This window comes from Apteryx mantelli, chromosome 1 (assembly GCF_036417845.1).
Source record: "Apteryx mantelli isolate bAptMan1 chromosome 1, bAptMan1.hap1, whole genome shotgun sequence".
Taxonomy (NCBI): domain Eukaryota; kingdom Metazoa; phylum Chordata; class Aves; order Apterygiformes; family Apterygidae; genus Apteryx; species Apteryx mantelli.
The window spans coordinates 190,696,920-190,724,511 of NC_089978.1; the positions used below are offsets into that span (position 1 = coordinate 190,696,920).

Below are 27,592 nucleotides of genomic sequence, written 5' to 3' on the forward strand. Positions count from 1 at the left end.
AGCCTGATCAAATTCTTTGAATTTTGCTTCTAATTTAAGAATGCTAATTTTGAAATCTGGTATATCATCCAACTTTGTACAATATGTCCTGGGTCATGCCAAAGCACACTGAAGAGTCCAGTTTCAAGAAAGATTACTCAAGCTGGAGCAGGTGCAATGAAAGACTACTAGTATGATCAAGAGAACACAGAGTCCATTCTGTAAGATTGAGACAGCTTGGCGTATTTAGACTAGCAAAATGAAAAAGGGTATGAGTGCTTTCTATAAACACATCAGAAGGGTAAATACTACAAAAAGGAGAGTTAAACTAGAAAACAGTACCGGCACAGGAAGAATGGGTATCAATTAGGGATGAATAGACTCAGACTGAAAATTGGAAATTTTCTGGCTATCAGAAAAACGAGAACTTGAAATAACCTTCTACAAGGGTAGCAGAAGCAAAGACAGCGTTATGTGTTTATGACCTAGACTGTATGATGTAGTTGGCAACCATGACAGAGAACTGGACTTAATCCAAGAGAAACTGTTTAGTTCTATACTTCATCTTTTTCTTCCTAAGAAAATTCCCACCAAAATAATTCTGAAAGGATCTGCAGCCAAAAGTCTAAAATACCTTTGCTACCAAAAACAGTGGCATAAATATACATAAAGTAAAAAAAATGGCAAGGTAAAGAATCTTTGAAGTTATCATAACTATGAAGTTATTGAGATTTGGAAAACTAGCATGACAGATTGATCCTTATATTGGAAGTGGAGCTCAGCACAGGAAATAAGGCACAGACATTGTGCCCTATTCCACTACTGTGAATATACTGGGTATTAAACTAATCAACTTTATGCACATTTTGCATACATGCTGAAAATTAATACCATCACAGTATTAAGATTACATCTATGACAAAAAAAGGACAGCCTCCTAAACAGCAAAACAAGGAAAATTAAGAGTGGATGGTAGCTGACAAAACTGGTAGCATGGTAGGTTGTTCACATTATGCACAGACCACTATATACATCACAATCAAATCTTCCTTAAGGGAAGAGGTAGCACTGTATCAAGTTGCTCTAAACTTTGTTAGGCTTTTATTTTCAACGAATATCATAAGGCTATTTCATATGGAAATACAGTCCCATTCAAGTCAGTATTAGACAAACAGACAACCTGGAAAAAAAAGATTACAAGCGATCAAGAATTTACTGCAAATAATCCTTTTGGCTCTCCTCAGAAATGGTGGCCAGTAAGATCAGAACTTGACAGTTCTGACTTGACTCTGCAGAGATTACTGAATGGACTTAACTCTTACTTGTTCACTATACCAGCTTCCTCTGATTTTACAAGGTTTATTTTTTGCATTAATTATTAGCTGGTAAACAGTGTCAATAAAGATATCTGGACTCAGAAGTCTAAGCAAAAAATATATATTTTAATATAGCTCATTTGAGTGTGATTTTTTTTTTAAATAAGCATTCTGAAAATTACATTTATATCATAGTACCACTTTATATCATAGTAGATAAAAGTTATAATGCTTCCAAGTTAAATACCTAAAGAAAACATACTCTCAATTTTATTTCACAAAACAAACCTTCACAAAACACTTCACTTAACAAGTCCCTACAGGGAACTGCAGACTGCAAGCAGCCTGCTCTGCAAACTAACACCAGTACAGTAAACAGAGCAATTTTGGGAAGGCTGGTAAACTGCATCATGTACATCCACCTTAAAAGCCGCTAACCAAACCTCTAGAATCTGTAAGAGAAAGAAATACACATGTCCATGTAGCTGACACATTCCAGTAAATTTTCCCTTCCTTAAACAGTAGGTGATTTTGCCTCAAAGCCTGTAGGAAAATGTGTATGGCAACAGCGAGACAGAGAAACAAAGAAATATTTGCTTCTATCATTGTGAGAACAAGATATACCTATTAAATCGCAGTCTATGTAGCTCTAGTGCATACTGATCACCGTGGCATATCCTAAGAATGAAAAGAACTTCAATGTGACCTATATTCTATGTCTTCTTAGAGCCTGGGAAGCACCCTTGAATCTAATTTTAAAAGCTACCATGTAAAACCAATTAGGGTAGGATCCACTAAGCGAATCACTTTTAAAAGCCTGTCCTGTAACAAATTACAAAGATGAAAGAGCTTTCCAGATATACTATCTAATGAAAGGAGGAAAAGAGTCTTAAATACTGTATATTATCTTCTGTTATCAAGATGAAACTTGAAATTTTAGTTACAACATATTATGGTTAGTTCCCTCTCTCTCTGTATATTGATATATTTATAGGTTGTAGTTTCACCACACAGTGTTACACCTGCACTGTTAAAGCTCCACTATCATATTAGCTGCCAATATTTTAACCACCTTATTATCAGTTCTTCCTCAAAGAAGGTCTAGAAAATATTAGTCTGTGAACACTAGCATAAGTCAGCACCAATATTTTAATAAAATTAATTTTAAAGTAGCAATGAAACCACGGGAAATTATCACAAAAAAATTATCAAACCCTTTGTATTAAGTTGAGTATATTTTATTTTGAGAGAAGAAGGAAAAAAAAAAAGTCCCTTAAATCCCCTCTCCTTCTCAGTTCTGCTGCCCTTTTAACTAATCCGTTGGCACAAATTTAGTTTTTCCTGTAAAACCTAGCAAATGAAGTGCGCATAATGATTTTGTTAAATGTTAAACTGCTCTATTATTTAATTGGTAATTTGCTTAAAACACCATACTGCCTGCTGAAGTGACATTACTGAACAGTCTGAAAAAGAAACACTTTTCACTCTACAGAAAAAAAGAGGAACAGAAATAAGAAACAATCCCACCTCTGTGGGAAGTGGCGGGGGGGAAATCACTCATTTTAAGAGGGCAGGGAGAGGTTAAGAGATGATCAGGGCTTCATAAATAGAGGTTAATATAAAAAAGCTGACACGTGGCAACACAGCTTCTATATTGTGACATCAGGCCTTGGTCTCTCTCGACTTGCATGGTTCCTGGAAAAGCATGTTACAGGGATTAAATCCCTTTGAATGTTAATGTGTTCCTCTTTTGAACCACAAAGAATATTAATCCTCCTCCCCTCATCTACCAACAGCTGCACTGTTTTTTCCTGCTTGACAGAGTGGAACTGGATAGCATGGCATGATTGAACCAAATGTAAATACTGCTATTTGGTTTTTGAGTTACTTACTTTTTGTGGAAATTTATCAAACTTTGCATCAGCTTATCTACAGCACAAACAGGAATAAATGTTTAGGCACCTACAAATGTCATCTTTAACCGTTATGTCAGAAGAGTTACAGAAATAATAATTTATTACTGTATTGATTAATTAAGACACTTTACAATCCTTGTGAACGTTTACAGTGACTAGTACAGAAAGTCATATTGGAATGTTCCCAGAGAAAGGGTGCACGTGTGTTGCTCACAAACACACATGTATATATAATATACATATATATGGAAAAGTGAGGGTTAAAATGAAAACCAGATACAATTCAATTCAGGCATGATTCCAACATGTATGGTTAGAGTTATACGTAGAATTTTTAAGAACCCTACACATACCTCTCTCAGAGAACTACTTTTTGCAGTTTGAAAAAGGACTCCAATTTCGATAAAAGCTAGATAACAGAGGAAGACTGATAACAGAGGCTGACTATATTAAAAAAAAAAATTACCAAGTTTCTATTGTCAGAATACAGATTTTCACACATCTGAAGACTGCAAAGTCAGGTCAACTGCCACAACGCTTTTCATTCAGATTTAGAGGTACAACTGAGTGATAAGCCAATGCAAAAATTCTTCCCTATATATAATCCTTTACAGTCTCAAGCTTCAAAGACAGCAAATAGACACCATTAAATTTACTATTCTGAATTTTCACAGGCATTTTACCATCATTTTCACAAACGGCCTCTGTTCTTCAAATTGTTTAGAAACATCAACTATGCAAAAGCAGGCTATATGTAAGTTAAGATGGAAATAGCATAATTTATGATAAAAAAAGATTATGTTGATGAGCTAATGCAAATTTCCAATCCATTAAAAAAATCTGCAAAAAACCATAATCTTTCTAACACTGTATACAATATTGAAGCCTTTGGTATAATTGTAAGCTATTACTTAAAATTAATGCGTACTGCACTGATGCATTTTACAAAAGTCATGTTCCTACTGGGAGTGTCTTACATAATACTATGCTTCTTTTATTGCTATAGTTCAAAAGCAGCCTGACCTGTTAGACAGTGTATAAGCTTAGAGTGATAAAACAGAAAAGAACAAGTATTTCCATATAAACCACAAGTGTTAGCATCACATTTGATCCGTGCGAGGAATTTAACATGACAATTATAGTGAACGAACCAACTTAATCCTACCAGTTTTACAATAATGATGCTAAATGAATACCTACCTATCTCATGTTCAGTTTTTGGTACGAGCTATAACTGAGAACTGAGTAAAACGGTTATTAACATTTTTTAAATGTTAATTAAAAAAATTTTTTTTTAATTTTTAGCCTTTAGATTCTAAAAGAATTTAAAAATGCTTAAATATCACACATGGGTGGGAGAGATATTTTCAGATAATGTGAAAGTTTAAAATCAATCAATTTATCATCTAGTTCTACTAGGGTAAACCGTTTTAGTGCTGAAAACATGCTTAGTCCTTTATGGCTTACAAAAGTGAAAGTATTCCTACCAAGAGAATATATAATTTAAGAACTTGGAACCTCATAGGTGTGTATTCTACAGAATTAATCAAACCATATCCTAAGCCCTTGCTTTCTAATAATTAAAATACATCTAGTAGGATGTTTTAAGAAAAAGGAGTTGTGACTTTGTGAAACAGTAATGAAAAGTCTATGTGGAAGGGCTTATCCAAAGAGACTGGAGTAAGGACAAATGAACTAGATGTCATTCTAGCTCTATGTAGCTGAGAATACTGGACCTGATTTTTGATAATACTAATCATTCCTTTACATTCTCTAGTCTGGTAAATTGGGTTTAAAGTGAATATAGGTGAAATTAATATCCAACTTACTGCACTTCTGGAAATACAAGTCTGCCACTACAGTCTGGCAAGTCTGGCAATACAAAAATGATATTAAGATAAATAATTGTTTACTGTGCAGAAGATAAAAATCATTCTGTTTGTTTAGCTGTTCTTCATACAGAAGCAAAACCAGACTTTGATGTGCTCTCAATTCAAGGAAAGAGGGGGTGGAAAGGTGAGAAGAGGAAGGAAAGTTCCTCACATAGCTTAACACTGACCCATTCAAGCAGTTAAGGAGCGGCTTGGAACAGCTCCAGAGGCTAAAGAAGTTCCCCTTCCAGTTTTGCTTGACCAGATGGAAGATGACCATGTTTCAGGATTTCAAGCAGTGCTTAATCTTGGAATATATGTTGTATGATTCCATTTTTAGGTTTAAAAACCAAACAAGTTTCCTTCTGTGCTTATTTCAGGTGGTATTTGATTAAAAAAAAGCACTCTTAGGGCTACCACATGCACCCTACCAAAAAACAACCCCCCCCCCAAAAAAAAAACCACTGAGTGGAACCACCCTACTCTCCATAGGATCACCTCTCCCCCAGCTTATGTAGAATTTTAGTGTTTCTTAATTTATATAGCTGAATATAATTATTCTATCTCCTTTCCATCTCCTTATGTTAATTCAAAATACAGCTTAATATTTGAAATTATTATTTTAAACTATTGTACACTTTGTGAATATTTAATGTTTTTGCAATGCACATGCAAAGTTACCCACATATGAACACAGTCCCCACTAACATGTAAAACTAGATAAATTCATCCAATCTAACTACACAAGCTAGAGAAAGTATATTATATAGTGAGAAGTTATCCTACATGGAAAGAAACATGCTGTGAAGACAGACAAACAAAAGATGTCTCAAAGATTCTAGAAGTCACATCCTGCAGTTTCCTTAAGCAGTTTTATCATTGCATATGCTCATGCTCAACTCTCCCGCTTCATCAGTCTATATAGAAAATGTGCCCAGACTGAGTTTGTCACATTCTTTAGGAGAATGTTATACAGATAAATTCCTGAGAAATTTCCTCCTGAGAATGTTCATTTTTTTTCCAGATTAAATTCTAGCTTTATTGCCTCTGTATCACTGCTTCTGTTAATTACCTGTTAATCAGTGAAAAAAATGAATTTTTCAGTATTTGATCTTACACTTATCTGTTACTTAAGCATTATTTATGCACATTACACTTAGCTAATGAGTTTACACAGCCTTTTAATGGACACCATGAGAAATTCAGCACATGATCCGGGTAAAACTTATTACTCAAAATGTGCTAATGTCACTTTCCAATAGTTAATTCATCTGATGGGATTAGCCTTAACACAGTTGCAATGTGACAGCACTCTAAATTCTCTTAAATTAAGTAAGTTCTCTTTAAATTTAAGGGATAGAATCCTATGCTTTCTTTCTTGAAGGGCCTAGGCTCAGTTATCCTCTTTAATCCTGTCACAAATCTGCGACACATCTTTTTTAAAAACAAACAATAATAGTTTTAAGTAAATATATACTGTAAAAAGGATTCTTTTAAACCCAGAGGACTAGGGAACAAACAGTGAAGGGGCACTGGAGGACAAGAACACAAATGTTAGAGAAAACTACTAAAAAAATAATTTCCTTTCCTCTTTACTGCTCAGGATCATTAAAGTGGCATACACTGTCGATAGGAGACATTACTTTATTCTCAAGGATTTATTCTGCAGTTGTCTTCTAAGTTTAATTTTACTGCCACAGCATCTCTTATTCTTTTTGGTAGCTCAGAACCAATACAGAGTTTAACAAGCAGTAAGTGGAGGGAATTAGGAGTAGAGTATAAACAGAAATTGTGCACTAATAAAAGTAACACTGAAATGCCCAATTTGAATTTTTCACACTTTTGTATTGTTAGATATTAAGTTATACCATCTGTCTAGTGAAATACTGCTGAATGAAATACCAGTTGTAAGCAGGAAGTCAGAGGCAATTTACAACTCATATAAAGTTTCCTGCCCAGCAGAGAAGAAAGGGACAGCAAAAGAACTCAAGTTTGTATTGACAAGATGAACATTTTAAAGCCTCTACTCTTTCTAGTTCTGTAAGGGCTATATAAGCTAAGAATTTCCTTTCTTACTCCTACCTATTCTAGACTTTCCATCTGCCACTAACATACTGGCTTAGTTCCGATTCAGAAATTCATACAACTTTTTTTTTCCTCAGGTATAATGTTGGAAAATATTTATTAAAGGAGAAGATTTCAACTTACCTGATGAAGATCATTACCCAAAATATATTCCTGAAAGTAACCCGGTGCAGCTGATGATGCTCTAATGGCCTGCCATAGTTTATACTGACAGCCTCCAATATAATGAGACTTAACTCCAGGAAAGTGATTGTAGTTTCTAAAAACAAACGCTTTCAGTGGTGTCCCTCTGTTTACAATGGTGCTCACTGCAGCCACCTAGTAAAGTTAGGAGGAACAAATAGTTTCAGATTTGATAATGACAGATCTCCCACATTATGGGATTCAATTCATTCATTAAATCTGGAATCCTACTCAGATCATATTTTGTTCACTTTTATAATGCCTATTTAAATTGAAAAAAAGTAAAATATAAATTTTTAAAGCACAAAATGATAGCTTCAATTATTGCAGTGAAGAATAATCTATAAAAAGAGGAATGCATGTTTTCAAGTGCATCTGGGGAAGAGGACAAAGATTTAGTTCTGATTAAGGCTCACATGAAAATGAAGACTTCTGAAACCATGACAGGTGTAATCTGGTAATAAAACAATGCTTTTTTTATTATTATATTTCTCTGTAAACTGAATTTCATCCAAGTTCGCTAAGATATAGTCCACTGTATTTAATGTTATTCAGTAACAATTAAAAAAGTTTTACCACATCAGTGAATTTGTCCGTTATATAAAGCTCCTGTGGAGCTCATCACTGCTTCTTCCCTATCACCTTGAGTCACAGCTGCAAAGTTTTTAAGATACCTCCTTACAATGTTCTCCTAGGCCATAAAAAAAAATCAGAGAAGCTTAAACTAGACACAAACAGCACCCTGAATTCTTCTGATCTTAAGACTAAAAAACAGTACTTGTGGGAAGGAGGCTTACTCTGTTTTGTTTCTAAAACGGGAGAAGGGAGCAACTGGAAGAACATAAAGACTCAACTTTCTACCACCCTCCCACTGGCACCCCCAAGTACAACAGTCAGCAGAAAATGTCTTCGTTCTGAGACAGGAAACCCGACATTCTGAAGTACTCCCTAAAGAAACCACTATTTTTAACATTAAATTATTTCTACTGGCTATTCTGTTTCTATCAATATCTATCCACTGACATTTAAACAAAAATGGGGTGTCATCTATAAAATGAAAAAAACCTTTTACCTTTATGAAGCAGTCAAATGCAAATGCTGCAGAAAATATTAAAACAAGTTCTCCATATACATGATATTTGCTACACACATAACAATATCCTACATATTTTAATTAATCATTATTTCAAGCTCCTAAGGGCTTCAGAAAAAGTCTTAATTGATGTGAAAAGTGCACCAGAAATAAGCTTATGTGCAATTCTCACAAGTTAGTAACCAGCAATGTAACAATGGCATGAATTATATATGTTAGAAGGGTAAACTCAATTTATTTCTCCTAGAAAATAATTACTTATTGCAACCTCTCAGTTAAAGTCCCAAATAAGTATGAAAAGCTCTTCTCAAGGGGGAAGAGGGGAGGGAAAAAAAAAAAAAGCAATTACAATCATAAAGGCTTTCTAGGCTTTTTTGTAAAGACACTGAAACATCTTTAATAAAAAGCCACGTATGTAATTCTAAGTGGAAAAGCCAAAACCATAATTCCATTAGACAAAAATGTATGAGTGCAAAAATCAGCATACTTTACAGATATAATCACATGGGGTGAGAGTACTTATAATGACAGCTGAGTGTAAGAATGTGCAAGACCTTTCAGTGATGATGCACCCTGCCTGGTTAGCACTGTTTAGAACAATACTCCTTAGCAGACAAGTGGGTGCTCTATTCTGTATTGTGTACGATTTTATACAGCAGCCTTTCTTTTTGTGAAATACTAAACAGCACTAGCAGCTGATGCTGCAATATCACTGTATTAATTTCCATTCTTCAACTACATAATTTTAAGTAAATCATTTAATTCATAGTAAGTCCATATTCATAAAAGAGAAAACAAAGTAAAACTGCAAATGAAAATGAGGAATGCACACACACACATGGTTTGTACTCCATTTGATGGAGGAAAAAGTTTTCTCATTCTGTCAAAAAGAGGGTCTGGTTCTAGCACTACTAAAAACAGTACGAAAAAAACCTTCGGAGAATTTAATAGAAAACTTATCACGTTAAGAGGCTTTTCTTTTTTTTTTTTTTTTTTTTGTAATTCCCTTGTATGTTTCCACTTCATGATGAAGTCTAACTTGTAAAGTAATGAGCACCTTTTGGAAAGATCCACCTCTCAGTGAATTCAATAACAGCAGAGAACACAAAGCCGTGCATTTTATTTTGATTTTACTGTGCCCTGTTAGAGAGCCACCCCTGCCAGGACTACAAAGTGGTTATTGTGATTACTAGTTTCAACTCTATTTATATACACATTTTATTACTGAAGAACATGGAAGGAAGCCAAAGAGCCCAGTTCAAAGATAACTTCCAAGTCAACATAGGACAGCTTCTCTCTCAAAAAGTAACATGCCAGTCCAGCCTTTTCATGTCCTCATTTTAGATATGGAATAGGAATGCAGTCAGACAAGCATATGTTTCTATGTTTAGAAAAATGTAAATGTCTTCCATTTACTAGTAAAGCACTGAATATAGTGCTATGACACCAAAACACCTGTTAATTACAGATTGTTCTAAAACATGTGCTATTATATTTCTCTTCTTTCCTCACACTCCATCCTTCACCAAAAATAAAATCCCCTTGCTTTCTCATCTTTCACTCTCATGCTGCTGCTGTATATAACATCCCTCCGATTAATTGGTGCCTTTCAGATGATACAGAAAGTAGAGATCTTAAGGCCTGTGAATGCGACTGGAGAAAACTGGGTAATCTAGATAAAGGGAAGAGATACTCATTTTTCTCACTACACAATAACAGATCACAGCTGCCATGACAGGATTTCCAGATATCAAAGAAATTCTCCTATATAAAAAAAGCAAGCTCCACCCTTACCTTTGGACATTTGGAATTTCTTGCAGTTTCAATCAGAAGATTTGAGCCCATTTTTTCTCTACAAATGTAAAAAAATTGAAAATGTTCCATCAGTTTAGCATCATACAAATACAAAACAATTAAGTCAGTACAATACAAGCATTTTATCAACCCTAATTAAAATTTTGCATTTAAAAGAAAGAAACCTTGGATTTCATTTTAATGATCAGGTTTCTGCATTTGAGTTCAATGGACCAGTATCTCATACTTTCTAAACTATTGGAAATAAGTCTGAAAAAGTGATTGTGGTCTCGATTCAGCTACTCACTTAATCACATACTTGAGCAATCCTACTGATTTACAGTTAAATACTTCATGAGGAAAAAAAACAAAGCACTTAGTTACATTTAAGAATCTCAAAAACAGTATTCTTATCAAAAAGTTTTATAGTAATGAAAATTGCTCTCACAAACTGTTTCACCATTATGAGAACACATGCTAAGAACAGAACACACTATTCTGCATGATTTAGAAGAAAATGAAAGCATCTACATGTAATTTTCCATAACAATAATTCAACATGCATATAAACCCCCTTTTGAGGTGGAATTTTCTCACATGTATAGGTTATCATAAATCTCACAGCTATTAGATCAGAGAAACAACACCACTGATAAGAAATGTAATTTATCATCACATCAGCATTAGGGTCAGTATTCTAAGAACTGACTAGAAGGTAGCCCTCCTGCATAATGCAAGATATTGGAGGATACCAGCATAACAGCTAACAATCTCATCAGCACCTATTTCAACTTCAGTTTGCTTATGGTAAAGGTTTAAAAGTCTACAGAGGTACAGAGTAGGTGCTCATCCATAAAAATTCAAATAGGGTTTAATTTAAATAAATAAATTTAGCTCTAATATCAGCAAGCTTTTCCCCTGCCCTCATACACAGCCCACACAAACACATGTGGTGCATCCTCCTTATTCCGCAGTTTCCAGCGTTGCCACACATCCTAACTATGACAATTCCATCTGCTGCTGTTAAGAGATCATGCATCTACAGCTGCAACTATTGTGACAGTAGGTAGGAGCACTTCCACTGTTAAAAACAATGACTGTCCACCTAGTGAGGTCAGAAGATAGAAGATGATTTAAATACATTCAGGATTCCTGCCACTGTAGCAAGCATTTGGAGGTAGGACAGTTTACTGTTCCACTAACGGATATCTGTGCTAGAGGGACAGCTGCATAAGTGTGCTGGAGAGGGAGGAAGGAAGTGGGAAAACTTCTACTCCTATGATCAAAGGCCGCTGCTGACACAGTCCTTACATCAATAGCTCTGTTTTATTCAAATTTTGCCAATAAATGCATTAATTCCAATCTCACAGTAGCTAGCTAGAAGGGAAAGAGTGCCACCTGCATTCACTAATTATACAAGGAGACCAAAGCATACAAACCAATAAGCAGGAATAATCAGAAATGAAATATGAGATTAAGAGAGGTGAGATGCAACACTTATCTACTGACTTGCATCATTTTGATCTACTTCTTCCTAAATATCACACACTAACTCCTTGGAGTTGCTCAAAATTTAACTTGATATGATCCTGAGCAGCCTGATCTAGTATTGAAGCTGCCCCTGCTTTGAGTGGGGAGCTTGGATCAGGTCACCTGTACAGGTCCCTTCCAACCTAAACTATTCATTGACCCTATGTTACACATTTTTCATCTCTAAACTACGGAGTGCAATATTAAAGCAACACTCATGTATGGCCATTAAAATATGATCTTTCTTGTAACCCAAGAAAGCACTGCATCTTCCATACTATGCATTTTTGATATTAATTCATAAAGGTGCACTTCCCATGACAAAAGATTAGCTAATTTTCTATTATACTATTGAAACAAGTAAAGAAACTATTTCTTTTTTTATGCGCAGTCTTATTTTCAGGTTCAATTTAATTTAATATCCATCACCTGAAAGAAAAATATACACTATTATTTGTCTCACAGTCTTTTTATTTATCCATCAGTAAGAGATGCCTGCCCTGCAGGAGTTAGGGTCAAACACTTAACTCCAACTCTGATTTTTTTTTTTTAAACTCAGTAATGTAACAGTTATTGAAAAACAATTACCCAGAAAGTTATATCGTGGGGAGATAATGCTATTCCATTTCTAGAAAATACTGTAAACACTGTCTATACTGCAGAACACAGGACAGTTTCCCAATATCTAAGTACAGCCCTAATACATTTTGACTCCCTCCATATTTGAAGACAGTATCTCTATTCCATTCCTCACCTTCCTGAGGCCAGCATATAGATCAAATGCCCACCAGTGCAGGCAACAGGGGCACCAGAACTGTAGCATACACTACAGACCACATCTTTCTCCATCTACCTGATGACTAAGACACATCCAAAGAAGGAAGCTCTTCCTGCAGAAAGAACTGACATTCACATCAGGTGATATAAAAGATACCCAAAATAAACTAAGGAGCAAAAGGAGTACTAAAAACAAACAAACAAAAACAAACAAACAAAAACCCTAAAGCATATCAGCAGACCTGCTTGAGAAAGCTTAGGGGGAAGTCTGGGAAATTGTGTTTGGCTTAGTAGTGAAAACTGGTAATGTGTCATATTTAAAATATCAGAAATAAGCTTGTCATTTCTAATAGAAACTACTTTTTTTTTTTTAAAGAAGCCTTTGCTCATAGTACATGCTTTCTGCTTTGATAATTTCATAATCATTTTATGACCAAACACCACTAAAAGCAGCAACCCTGACTCTGTGGTACACTTTCCCAGGTGTCAGCACAAACATTTGTGTAGTGCAGTATTGACACAACTAGGGAACTGGCTAAAACCCACCTAACTCACCTGGGGAGGGGAAATATTTCCCTACTTTTTCCTCTCCCATGCCTTCCCCTTCCCCAGCCCAACTCTAATCAGTTCTCTGACCTCATTTGCTAACGAACTACATCCACACTTCGGTTGCCACAAAGGAGGTGGTGTGGCACAAGGTTTGGAATGAGTAGGTTGTTTTAAGTTCTTTCAGTAGCAGCGCCAGCTTACACTGCTGCAGAAACTATACAATAGTTTGCTGGGAATTATAAACAATGGAACTATCTTAATATGAATGGAGATGAATAAAAGTAAGTAATAAAACTTATGATAAATAATTTCTTCCAGTGCTTTTTCTTAATTATCTACTAATGCACTTTTATACATATATATGAACAAATATATTTCATTGACAACTTTGACACAGTGGAAATAGTTTTTCAGTGCAATCATTCTAGCTCATTTCCCTTTTCAAAGGATGGGGTAATGTGCAAAATGCCTCACTAGTGCAACTAAGATCATAAATCCTGGTAGGGCATACCATTTAATTTCTTAACACATCTCCCATAAGGAAAAAAGGCACAGCAAGTGGCTAGTAAAATTTGTACTAGACCTATAATAAGTCAGATCAAGCAGAGCTGGAAAGCATACAGGCATATAATCATAAATTAGTGCACTAACCCTTACTTTATTCCTTGGAAACAGAAATCATTACATTGAAGTCTTTCAATATTTTGGCAAATATAAAAACAGTGAGCTATTTCAAAAGAATGAGAGCACATATTAATCCTTTTTATTTGTTTTAAGAATTTGTTTAACAGTGAAACATAACAAGACTGAAGACTCTCAGACATTAATAATAAATTTTTTCACCTTAATACTTACTTGAGCATTTTTTCCCAGATATTGCTATCATAAAAGGCATGGCTCCAACCCATTTTGACTGTTCCAACAATGACATTCTGCTTAAAAACATCTGATCCTAACTTGCGATACAGTTCTTCACATTCATCCAGAGGGATATGGAACAAACCCAGCATAAAAGCTAATATAGCCCCTGAAAAGAAATATTTTGAAAGTTAAAACATACCCTGAAATAACATTATAAAGATGGATTACCATTTAATATAATTCATAGGTTAGGAGAATATCTACTGTAAAAAGGGGAAGATCAAATGACACATATCACTAATTTCTTGTTCAGAGATCGCAAAGTATCTTTTAAGAGGGTGTATTCAAGATGGGGAGAGTTTACTTTCAAAGACAAAATTATGAAAGGTTGACCAATGGCATTATTTTACTTCACAGATTTCATCTTTGCAAAAAATATATATGGAAGATAGGAAATTAAATTCAATGCTTTATTTGGAAAGAGATGAGTAAGAGAAATCTAGGTCAGTTATATGCTGTCGTTTTAAAAAAAAATTTGGAGCATAATGTTATCTGGCAAACTCATTGAGTCAGTAAAGAAAAAAAATCTAGGAAAATTCTGAAAAAAGAAGGGAGTTCTGACTGTTTTGGAATACATTTATTTGCAATAATTCATAACAATTAGTCATTCATACATACTGCCATCTAGTGTGTGCCTATAAAAAGCATAGGCTAGTCATAGGAAAAAAACACAACAGTATCCGAAAAGCATGCTTGCAGAATACCATTGAACAGACTTTGGAAAATAACAATCAATGCATCACTTCAATTCTTAGGTATATTAGTATATTAAATTGGAATGGAAAACTTATACAAGCTTTAAATCTAATTGTCAAACACTGGGAAAACATGTAAATACAAGCATTATGAATAGTTAGGGCATAAGATTTTTCCAATTTGGAAATGAATATGATGTGTCCAATACATTTGAACAAAATAAATTTAAAAAGGAGTAAATACTTGAAATGGAGTAAGACTAAAACACACATACATAAATAAAATTACAGATGGATTTAAAGAAAATATGACTACCAAACTCCTCCTTTCCCCCAAACCACACTACCATAATAGCAGAATGTCACCATATTCACAGTATCAATTTTTTAAAATGTAATGCACATCCTTAATTTAACCTGGGCTTACTTGACACAAAGCTTTGTCAAGATAAACTTACTCACCTGTCAAATTACAAAATGCCTATGTTAAAAGACCAAGCATCTATCGGCAGCAAAACAGCTTTCCTGAATCACGCAAATCCTCCATTGCTTTCTTTTCCTCTTAACTCTCCAGCACCAACCCTATAACATCATGCATTTGTTATTTTGGTCAAAAGGTTTCAAAGCCAAAAGGCCAAAGTTCATACCAAGTGCAAGCTCATCTTCCCTTCACCTCCTAAGAAAGAGCATGTAAAACTGCAATCCTTTCAGCGCACAAGTGGCATTACATAATAATCAGAGGCAAGGTATATATTAAAAGGCTTTGCTGAAATTTGCTGGATTTCAAGCAAGACAGAAAAGCAAGGCCAAAATCAAAGATACAGACCAGCCTACATTAAATGGTCCAGTGAAAAAGTGTCTGATGCTTCTACCACATCCTGCTCTGTATCACAGATTTCTACACCCCAGCCAACACTTGACAGCCAACACTTCAGGGGGAAAAAAAACAAAAATAAAACCTGAAAGGCTAAAAAACATATGTTAGAGAAGGTAGGGATACAGTTGGATAATAAGACCTGAGACAGACAAGAGGGTAACCTGAAAGAAAAAAGTATTCCTTCCTTATTCAGGACTGAAAAGGCTTCAGTTGAAGTACTGCATCTGGATGAGTGATGTTCTTCAAAAGAGGGTTGTGGACACATTAAAAAAAAAAAAAAAAGCAGCCTCAGGAAAGCAAGGAGAGGTCTGGGAACAATCACAATCACAGGTCAAGGAAATATGTCTCTAAGGAAAGCCTGAGTAAACTGGGTATGACAAAAGCCTTTAAAAGCACAAGAGGCTGCTGCAAAGAGAAAGGAAAGAATCTGTTGTCCATGTTCATGGCGGGAATAGAAAGAAACAGATTTGAATTGTAGCAGGAAGATTCACACTATATATTTGAAAAATTTTTCCAAATGTTAAGATAGCAGAACACTAGAACAGATTTCTGATAGGATTCAAAATCTTAGACAGACAATTGTCAGCAGTGAAACAGGCATAACTGATCCGACCCTGGGAAAAAGAGACAGCCTCCTAAGGTGACTCCCAGCTCTGTAATACCATGACTTGACTTTAATGAGTTTTCCTGAAAGAAATACTTCTTCAAAAGGGAAGGTGTTCAAAATGCATTGAAAAATTGGAAAGAAACCATGGGGGGAAAATTCATCAAGAGAAATGCCAACTTTGTTTCAGGAGGCTCCCAATCTGCAATTCACTGAAAGCAGGGAGAATACACTAGGGGAAACTATCCATATATTGTTCTTAACATCTTGAGGAGAATATTTTGGGATAATGTCCTTATCTTTCTAGCATCTTCTATTCTATAAAAACAAGATGCTGAGCTAGATGGAATGATCAGGCTGATACAGTACAGCAGTTCTTAAGACTTTTTTAGCTGAGTTAAGAAGGAAGAGTTTTACAACAGCTTGGGTATAGATTTCTGGAGCTCACTCTAATACATTTCAGAGATGGAATGCAACAGCGGGTACAGGAAGAAGTGTCATGGCATAGTCTTGAGGCTTGTTTGTTTGTTTTTTTTAATAAAGTATTTGGCCATGAAGTTTAAGTAGGTTGTGCCTCTCCTTGTTTACTTAACCAGCTCTGTCTCTACCTTGAGCTGCAGCCATCAGAACTTTTCCATTAGACGCTTTCTCAGGTGCTCCTTGAGATTCTGGACCATAGCTATTTTATTCATTTTCCAATCACGTAAATATTTGGGAAATGGTGGAGAAAGGTCTTAAATAGGTATTACAGAAAAACTGAAGCTATTAGCAAAGCAATTCTGGCACTCTTTCTTAGTCACAACACGGACAGGCAATCTAACACAATCACAAACTGTACATAGAGAACTTACATGCATCTAGTACCATCAAACTGTGCCAAACCACCAAATCCCCAGTCCACAACGTACTTCCAAAAGAAATACCATTAACTTATCATTGGGGCAGTGCTAAAGATGTCCTATAGCAAGACCTCTTTTCATTAAATTTGTCCTCTGCACTGCCACACATGGAAAAATAACTAACAACTTTAAGTAACTTTCAACAGTTAATCATTTAATCTACTCTCTCCACTGCCAATCTTAAAATTATCTTCTATTCTTTTATCATTCCTGAGTATGAGAGACTTGAGAAGCACACCAGTGATCTTGGATTAATTCTATGTATCGTCAAGGAGAATACATTCATGGAGCTATGAGGGGGCCAAGAAGCAGAGCAACAAGTGTCTAAGCATTCCTAGTAAAAAAAGTAACAAAAGTAATCCACTGTGAACTGAGAGAAGTCTCATCTCTAACAAATGCATGCACACAGACTTCGCACACAGACTTCACACACATCCAAAACTGATGATTACAAAGACCAGTGCACTTCAGATGTCTTCACAGTAAAATGCACTGGAAAACAACAGGCTTGCAGAACCTTTCATCACAGTATGTCAATGACCAAATTCCTCATAGGAAGGATTTGAATGCCACTAGTTATTACATCAATATGGATATTTAGGAAAAAAGTGGCTTTTTGCAATTCTTGGAGCAGGCCAGCATATTTGAGAATGCAGTAGTATGTACTTTGCCTGATCACATGATCTTGATGCTATAAACTGCTCCCTGTGATCGAATCAAAAGCACACCATTATTGAGAAGTATCTTTTTGACTGATGTATTTGGAGATCACGTGAGCGTTAAAAAAAAAACCCAAAACCCCAAAAAACAAAAAAACAAGCTACATCCACAGCTTCCCTGCAGATAAGATGTCCTCAGCAAGTTCAATGTTGTGTACATCTGTGAAAGCACATCATATTCTACAGAGATCAGTGATAATCACCCTCACTTACAGAATTCTCAGGCAGCTCAGTTGATGGGGCAATGGCACTTCCTCCTCTCAAAAGGTCTTGCTTTCATCCTTGGATTTTTGCTCAGAACAGGCACAAACTTAATACAGAATTCACATTAGCTTGATTCCCCATAAGAAAAAAATATTGAATATATATATATATTTTAACTCATTGGCCATCATTGCATTTCTCAGGCTTACAGATTCTCTGATGCTTCCACGTCCAAGAATCATGCTCACCAACAGCCTCATGACCTAAATATGCAGAGCCCACTACAGCAATCTTTGTGTGACTGCCCCTGTTTGCTCCCCATGACCACCAGTGAAGAGAAGTACAGAGAAGCTAACTACAAGGACAGACTCTGTGATGTTGAAATCGTTACAAACTGATTATTTCTAAATTTCAAAGGAAGAATGGCTAAAGGATAATAAAAGATAAGAATAGCACAGCACAAAGAACTGTAATATCCAAAAGACATTCCTCCAATCCTTTAATACACCACTCTTGTAAACTACCACTCATCACACTGCTAGCTTCTACGAAACCCATTGCTATCTTCTCCCATACAGAATCTAATGTATTGTCAACACAAACTATAATGGAAAAGTGCACTGCTAGCACGAGCTGACAGTTACGTACAACCTTTCCCAGCTATGTACTGTCACCTGCTGTAAGTTCAACTAGTGCAGACAAAAGCTTGCTAGGGTAAACAAAGCTTAAGAGAACTTAGGGAGACATTAAAAGAACATGTTAAGTATTCATTAGCAGTTACAAAAAACAAAAGCTGGTGAGAAGAATGAAGTCAGTTCTAATCAGAGTACTGAGCGCAAACTGAGTAAGAACACTGGTTCTATCAAAGATAAAAAAAAAATCTTAATCATGATTGAAGGAAACATTAGAAAAGTGTTTTGTTAGTGAAATTATCTTCCAAAAGAAACAATGCCTCACTGCTAAAATAATTTACATACAAATTCTTCGGAGACTCTTAAGAATGTAAAGCACAGAACCACACCGCACTCACAAATGAATTCTGTCTAGTAGACCTAAACATTCTCTCCTTCCCTACAATTTTGAATCTACTAAGTAGATCTTTGGAAACACAGACTGCAGTATAACTACCCGTGGTGATCCCATGTTTAAAGTATTTCAGAATTTAAAATTGTATTTGAAGATAAGTTTAGTGCAGAAAAAGTGGAGAAGGTGCGTTTCTAAAGGAAACTGAACTGCTGAACTACAGCATACTTCTTATGCTATATATCAGTATTATGCTGCTACTGGTCTGGCATCATCTCCAAAAGACATTAATCATTATGGCCTTTCTAAAAGAAACTTACACTTTGGAGCTTCCGCCTTCTGAACGAGAAGTAACTTATCAGTGAATCAGAGTAATTAAGGTTGGGAGGAGCCTCTAGAGGTCATCTAGTCCCAAATTCCTGTTCAAACAGGTTCAATTAGAGCAGGTTGCTCAGGACCTCATTCAGCTGAGTTTTGAATCTCCACAGATGGGGATTTGAAACCCAGTGTGGGCAACCTCTCCCAGTGTTTGACCACCCTCACAATGAAAACATTTCCTTATGGCTAACTTCCCTCATTTCAACTTGTGTCTGTTGGCTTTTCTCCTACTACTGCGCATCTTCAAGAAGAGTCTGGCTCCACCTTCTCCGCATTTTCACGTTAGAAACAGCAATAAGGTCTCTGCTTAGCCTTTTCTTCTTAAGGCTGAACAAACCCAGTTCTCTCACCCTCTCCTCATGTCACGTCCTTCAATCCCCTGACCATCTTGGTGGTCCTCTGCCAGACTTGCTCAGTATGTCGATGTCTGTCTTGTACTGGGGAGCCAAAACCGGATGTACAAGGGTCAAGTAGAGGGTCCTCAATGTGTTGGGTATATTCTTGTTAATACAAGCCAGTATGTGGTCAGCTTTCTTTGCTACAAGAGCACACTGCTGACTCATGTTCAGCTTGCTCCAGCAGGACCAGGTCTTTTTCTGCAAAGCTAATTTCTAGCTAATCAGCCTCCAGCCTGTACTTTTAGATAAGGTTATTCCACCCCAGATGGAGGACTTTGTATTTGGCTCTGTCAAACCTCACACGGTTTCTGTCAAGCCATTTCTCCAGCCTCTGAATAAAGGCCCTCCAGTGTATTGACCACTCTCCCTAATCTGGTATCATCCATGATCTTGCTAAAAGTGCAATCTGTCCTGGTGTTTAGGTCATTAATAAAGACTTTAAACACTACTGGTCCAGTATCAATCCCTGAGGAACGTTACCTTATTTTTCTGGAAAGCCCCAGAAATATCTAACATCTTTGCCTCTGTCTGCACAATGAGGCTTTCATATTCACTGAAAAATGACAAATCAGTTTGCCATTTTAATTAAAAGCAACAATTACATCACGAATCACCCTAAGCTTTTACTTGGATGAAGAAAAAAGAAAGCCTTTAGAAATCACACCTGTACTTTCCCAGCTTACACTCAAAGGTGGAAACCTGGCAAATCCTTCAAAATCTACATCTATCTTCAGATGTTCTTTTACCATATTCATAGCAAAATTCCAACGTGTGGATTAAGAATTACCTGTGCTTACACCACAAATGTAGTCAAAAAGATGATGAACAGGCTTTCCAGTAAGTTCTTCTAGTTTCCGTAGAGTCTGAAGTGCAACTAAACCCCTGGAATATGAAAACACAACTTCATACACAGTGGTAGTTTTATCTTATGTAGCTCTAATTAAGTCACTTTTGCTTAATTATAATTAATTATAACTAATAACTACAACTGTAAGAATCCTCCTGAACACTTCAGGGAACAAAGGAGCAATTAGCAATGAAAAGATGTGTATTAAATATAAATGTCAGGCATGCTAGAAGAAGTACAATTCAATTTCGGTACTCAACAGCTACAACTATATTGTTTTGCAGCACAGCCTGAGGAATGTTCTCCTTCAGGGAATGCAGACTCAGGATCAATTCGTGCTGCATCCACACTACATAGCACTTAGCCCTCACTCTTTGCAGATCCACACAGTGCCCCTTGCAACATAAAGGCAATTATCTTCTTGTATGTGTTTTTCCACATCAATTCAATTTGTCTGAAATAACAGGAGAGATATGTTCCAGCCCATGACTTGTGCTTCTATAGCACGAAATTGAGAGTATCTGTCGCATGCCCGGAGGCATGATGTGAGGGCATGCAAGGGTGCAAACTCTGCTGGAAGAGCACTGGAGGACTGTGTATGGCAGAAGGAGTGCCAAAGCAAGTGCCATCTTGCCAATACTTTCCGCTGAGAAGGGCCTCTCATGCATACTATCCCCCAAATCTGTTGAGGCTTGGGCTAGTTGAAAAGCTAGTCAACCCAGTCCAAAACTATAACCATCTGAAAGCTATCAATTAAGTAGCACAATAATCAGTGGCCAGTGCTCAGGCTCACTCTCTGGACTTGCTTCATTTGGTGGTACAGATGTAGCTATTGCTTTCAAAACATAACATGTCCTAATGAAGACAACTGGAAACCCAAAAATCCATAATGACTTTTTCAAGATACTGTTCTGTAAAACATACTACAAAGAACACTCCTCCATTGACAAGGAGGCACATAGGAAAAAGGAAGGGTTCTGTATTTATAGTATCATAAAACTAATATGAATATTAATAATCAAGCGTGTATCACCAAGCTGTCTTCATATTTTATTGGAACAGTATCTTTACATTCAAAAGTATAGAATACTTCTCTTAGAATAAATTTGAACTTGGATATTTTTCATAAATACTTAAATTTAAAATATTTTAATAATAATTGTACATTGCATTAGACAATAGTCCCATATTTTCAAATATTCGTGTTTAGCACAAACACCAAATTTACAAAAAAGTCATTCTAATTAAAATATGAACACCGTACATATGAAGGCAACTATTTCACACATCTGTTAGCAAAATGTTAATATAAAAGAAGGCAAATTGCAAAAAAGTCCTTATGATGTCACTCCCCTAGAAATCTAATAAAATAATTAAAGCATTTTATTTATATGTAGGCAATTATTGAAAACTAAACTAAGGAACACGCATTATAGTTCCTCTAACACAGACAATAATGTGATCAACTACATTTGCTCAAGGCTGAAACTTAATTTTACAGCTCTTATGTAATGCAGTACTAAATGAAGCATGTGACTGAAAACATCCACAGTATCATGCTGTTATCTGCAAAGAATTCATCTTTCTACTTGCTCAAAACTGTATTTTACACTGACCTTTTAATCTCCAGTTTCAAAGGTGACGACTTTTGGAAAATATCAACAAAAATAACTTTGAAGTTGTAACACAATTATTCCTAAATGAGGACAAGTAATTTTGCTGTGAGTAAATAAATACCATGGAGAAACAAGAAGCTTGTAAAACTGTTTTTGACACAGTTTTGCAACTTTGTATTTCGTTTCCTATCAATAAACATTTGTGAATCAGTACATAATTGCAAAGAAAATTTCTTCAAAAATGCTTGAACACACAGCTTTTTGTAAACATCAGGCTTAAATTTAAACCAACATGCTTTTGGTACTACTCTTTGCAAACTGTGGTAGATGCATAAACTCATGCAAAACTAGAGCCCAAGTAACTAAGGACATTTGGGGTGTGTGTGTGTGTGTGTATATGTATTCAAGAGAAAAAAAAAAAGCTAGTTGTAGGAGAAGAAATATCAATCAAGAGTACTGGTAGATAGCTTTTGCCACTAGCCTGTTCATTTTTTCATGTGAGGCTAGTGCTGCTAAGGCAGGTCACCCTCCAGAAAGATGTAAGAAACATTTTTGTATTATTAGGTGAATACAATCATAAAAGTATAAACTTATTCTAGCATTTCATACCAGTTTTGGATTTCTGAGATCAGTATGAGCAGTCTGATCCAAATAACCATTTAATTTATTTCCAAAGAAGAAATAGCCAATCCAAGAAGTACTTATGCATAGTTAACCTTAAATAGATAAATTATTTCCATGATGCATGGATGCTTAAGCACAAACACATACAAAAATAAGTATCCATGACTTGCCTACTCATCTGCAATAGAACTGTAAATCATAAATTGCAGGCTTAGACACAAAATTATTGAAGAGAAACTGAAATTTTATTAGGAGTTACAGTATCAGAAAGTCTAGAACAAAAACCAAAAGAAAAAAAATACCCCAAAGTTTTACCTTGTTCCTCCTCCATCAATAGCGAGGACTCGAATTCCCCAGCCTTTCACAGGGTCTGTATATCCAATTATAGCTAAAGCCTCTCTAACAGCAGCCTGAAGACTTTCATCATTTGCCTGTCTCAGGCGCAGTAGGCATGGAATTAATTTTTCCTATAGTTGAAATGAAAAGTCTTTGTAATTATTCAAAGGTTTATACCAAAAGAATCCAAATCTGAATTTACTGGTTTGGCATTTAAGTGTAAATGTAACATATTAGTTAAAGTCCAAAAAAACCCCTTTTAAAATGTATATTTACTATCTCTATTTTGAACACAAAAAGGAAAGAAAGGACTTCAATATTATGTAGTTCTTCCCTGCTCTTATATCAGAATTAAACAATCAAGGTGAAATTTAAATCTTTCTAAAGCAGTTATAAAAACTATACTTACCAGCAGTTTAGTTTCATTAACATTAATTTGTTACATTGGCCAAATATCAACTCTAATATTAAGTATAATGAGTACTGCTAGAAGCCTAGACTTTGCTGAATAAGTATCACACTGTTTTAAAATAAGTGCCTTCAAAGTACATTAATATTATAACAAAATGAAAATAAAAATTTTTCCTCACACTAAATAATTTATAAATTTACAATTACTCTCATAAAAGCATTCAAAAGATTGTAATCAAGATGGAAGTAGTGAGTATGTTCTTTCATAATAAAATAATTCTTAAGAATTATTCACGGGCATGCCAAACCATAACCCTGCCAGGACAATTCATCTGGCCCGCACTCAGTTCCCAAAGATCTCTTCCAGCAATGCTGCAACCCACATCATGCATCCGTCACCTCATATAGAAAAAGACTTGGGATTGACAAATACTGGGATTCGGCTAGTACTGCTAGAATAATCTATTGCCCACCTCCTGTCCTCTCACTGCATGTAGGAAAGAGAACGTGTAGGACTAGATTACATTAACTTATTTGATGATTAGTCTCCACTCCTGTTCTTTCTCTTCAAAGGGAGCATGCAAAGAAGCATCAAGACTATTGTGCATATGTAGATCACTGTACTGTACATTCCGATCTGGTCTGGTCACTGGCGAGAGAGGACACAGTGTATGACCTTTGTCTATCACTAGGATAAGCTATATTACCTATCCACATGGCAATGCTGTATGCTTCTAAATTTAATATAGCAATCTTAAGAGTCCTAAGCTACTGATAATTTACATGTAGATCTGCTTGAACCAGCTAAAAAAGTAGCTATAAAAAAAATTGTAATCTTTACAAGTAGAAAATATGGCAAGTCACAAAAGAACAAAATTAAAATTTCACATCGTTCTATAACAATTTTTCTATCAAGTACTTATTGCTTGTCCAAGCATAATAATTATTTGCACCTTAATTGCAACGCCTCTGCTCTCTGGAAATTCCAGAAGATGGTAAGTCAGTTCTTCAACCCTGCTGATACAGACTCTTCGGTTAGAGGATCTTCGTAGGGCTTGAACTAAAGCCCGAGTCCTATTATCAATACTCACTCTCGCAATAATCTAAAAAAAGATATACAGAGAACATAAAAACCACTCCAATAATACACACAAAATTGTCAAGACTAATTCCAAAGGGTTATTTTAAGAATTCTCAGAAGTAATGGACAGCATGTTTTACTAGAGGTCTGTTACAGGCTCCAAATTAGGGTGTCTTAAACGTAAGCACCCACCTCTTTGATTGTTTGTTTACTAGGAAATAAATAAATCAGGCTCACAGCAACAATACACCAAATCTAGCTCCAGTATTTCCACTTGAAATAGATATGCTCTTTCATAGTCCAAATATTACAATTTCAGAGTTGCACTGAAAACATAAAATTACTATAGCAGCTAAAACATATATGTATACACATATATACACACACACACACACACACATATATATATATATATATATATATATATAAAATAAAAACACTAAGCAAAGACCTGCCTTTTCTCTCTGAAGAGACAGTCGCTTTTCCTTCTCTTCTGCAGTTTTAGTCTCACTTGTTTGGTCCTCCTTGTCCTTCTCAGACACTTCTTGTTCTAGCTGTTTACTCTTCACTTCTGAAACAACTTTTGCATCAGATCTTAACTTGGGAACCAGCCCACCAATGTAGCTGTCTACAAAAGCTTGTACACTATTACTGGGATATGAAAGGAAGTTTGCAATACTTTTTTTAGTGGAAGCTGGAAGAGCAGCATTTGTCTTTTCAGCACCCAGAGTCTCTGCTTCAGGAACTAAAGTAGCTGCTGAATTCACCCTATTTTCTTCACTCATTACAGTATTTTCTGGTGAGTCAAGCTTATCCCTCACTTCACTTTCAGAATCCCGTAATAAAGCATTCCTTTTTTTCTCTTGATTCATAACAGAATTATTACTAAAGTACCAGTTGATATGGTCTGCTACAAAGCTGTAAGTCTCTCCAAAATTTGTAGAGAAGTAGCTTACATGAAACAGGTGGCTTTTAGCATATGTTGAATCTTCTGGAGTACCTTGGTTAATACCACTTGAACTTATCAATGCAGTCTCCAAGTTTTCTTCTTCATGAGTGAACTTCTTGGCAGCTAGGCCACTGTTGCAATCTTCTTGAGTTCTGGCATCTGTGACTTGTTTACCATTTTCTAGATTTGCCTTGAGGTTAATTTCATTTGCATTACTTTTAGTTGTTTTTCCCAGAGTACCCGAGTGTGGCTTTAATCGAGCTATCCGTGAAACCAGTTCACTGTGAGTGCCAGACACTGCCTTTGAAACAGATTCTATAGTACTCTTGATTCGTGACATGCGATTGTTCACTTTTGTAAGTCCTTTGGAAGAAGAAGTTAAAAGTTTAGAAACTCTCTCATACAAAGGGTCATGGCTGTAAATGTGTTTGTTACACCAAAGTGTTCTACTTCTGGCCCATTTACACTGAGGCTTGTTTGTATGAAAAACTCTAAGATGAATGGCATGATTTATCCTCCAGGAGAGTTTAGATCTATACAAATATAGGTATTTATTTCTTTGCTTCCACCAAAGACTTCTTGGGTTAATCACAAAGCACAAATATGCATCTAAAGTTAAATAAACTGTCATTACTTATAAATAATTACACTTCCAATGTGTCGGTCTACTTCATTCCAGAAAATATAATTCAAAAATAAGTCTCATATCATGGTGTTACCTGAAATAGAAAAAAAGGGAAACGAAACAAAAATGGTAACAAGTTAAACTAAAATCTAGAAGTTGTTCAAAACAGATGCAACTTCTTTATCATTCTATTAAAGGCAGAAAACATTCAAATCAAAAAGTCCCATGGGGAAACCTACTGCTCAGGACATTTGGTAATATCATCCTAACATGTCAGTTTAAGTCCATCTTGTGCAATATGCAACACCTGTTAAAAGCACATAGTGGCATACAGAAAATTCCTAGCTAGTTTTTCTAATAAGCAGAAAACTATCTCTTTGACAAGTTATCTCATGCAAATAGACCAAATTTCAAATGAAACTGAAACTGTATTACTACTCCATTAAAAAACTCCTCCCGGGGAGGAAGTGCACCCATTCTTTGAACAAAACTTCAGCAGAAGCCACAAATGAGTTCATTGCAATCTCTCCGTCCTAAGAACTAAGGGTAGTACAGTCTTAAAATTTTTTCTTATAAATAATCCTAACTCCACATGAAAAATACAGACATTTCTAGGGTGTGACTGAGTAACCTTAACATTATACAAGAGCTGCACAGAAACCTCAAGAGCAAGTTGATTTATCCATTATTTACCTAAATGACCAAACTCAGACCTTAGACCTCTCCTGTGAAAAGTGCCACAAGAGGTCAGGACAAGATCCGCGGCAGCTGAAGCCGAAGTAAAAGCACAGGCGAAATAACTGCGGGCGGACGTTTCGCTACTTACTGTTTCCTCAGTGGCAGCCTGAACTTAAGCTGTTTCTGCTCCAAACCACCTAGTCCTTCTACCTCGGTCACACCGGTCCAACCGGGCTCTAGCCTACCTCTACGGGACGACCCGGGCTGAAATATATATACGCACAGGCCCTCTGTTCCGGGATGGGGAGCACCTGTTTGTACCCTGGGCCGTTTCGCAGAAGCGATTTCGAGAGCAGCCGCGGGACCGGGGAGCCGGGCCCCGCCGCGCCTCCCGCCGGCCCACCCCGGCCCACCCCGCCGGCGGCGGCGGCTACCTGCCAGGAACGGCTCCCGCCTTCCCCGCTCCCGCAGCCGGGCCCCGGGCAAGCCTGCCGCCCTCGCCAGCAGGGGCGACGCCGCTACAGCTGCCCCCCCCGCGGAGCGGGACCCAGGGCGGCGGCACCACAACAACGGCCGCGGCCACACCGCGCGCAGCAGGAAGCTGGGCCGCGCCT

At 36.3% G+C, this 27,592-nt stretch overlaps 1 protein-coding gene across 10 annotated transcripts in view; it reads right to left on the reverse strand.

The window, feature by feature from the left end:
* Positions 1-27,592, reverse strand: part of PNPLA8 (patatin like phospholipase domain containing 8) — a 42,423-nt gene extending 14,831 nt beyond the window's left edge. For 2 of the 10 annotated variants that reach the window (XR_001293288.2, XM_013947841.2), the window contains exons 1-9: positions 27,127-27,356; positions 25,182-26,394; positions 24,599-24,748; positions 23,214-23,365; positions 20,599-20,693; positions 13,949-14,120; positions 10,238-10,295; positions 7,291-7,485; positions 5,041-5,083 (exon numbers count right to left, since the gene is read on the reverse strand). Coding sequence is in view for 8 of the 10 variants with exons in the window: in XM_013947841.2 (XP_013803295.2) it covers positions 5,041-5,083; positions 7,291-7,485; positions 10,238-10,295; positions 13,949-14,120; positions 20,599-20,693; positions 23,214-23,365; positions 24,599-24,748; positions 25,182-26,306 (1,990 nt within the window). In the remaining 2 variants the exon portion in view is untranslated. Of the gene's footprint in view, positions 1-2,947; positions 3,225-5,040; positions 5,084-7,290; positions 7,486-10,237; positions 10,296-13,948; positions 14,121-20,598; positions 20,694-23,213; positions 23,366-24,598; positions 24,749-25,181; positions 26,395-26,993; positions 27,103-27,126; positions 27,357-27,412 lie in introns of those variants that run through there. The other 8 variants (XR_001293289.2, XM_013947842.2, XM_067314696.1 and 5 more) reach the window with 7 other exon arrangements.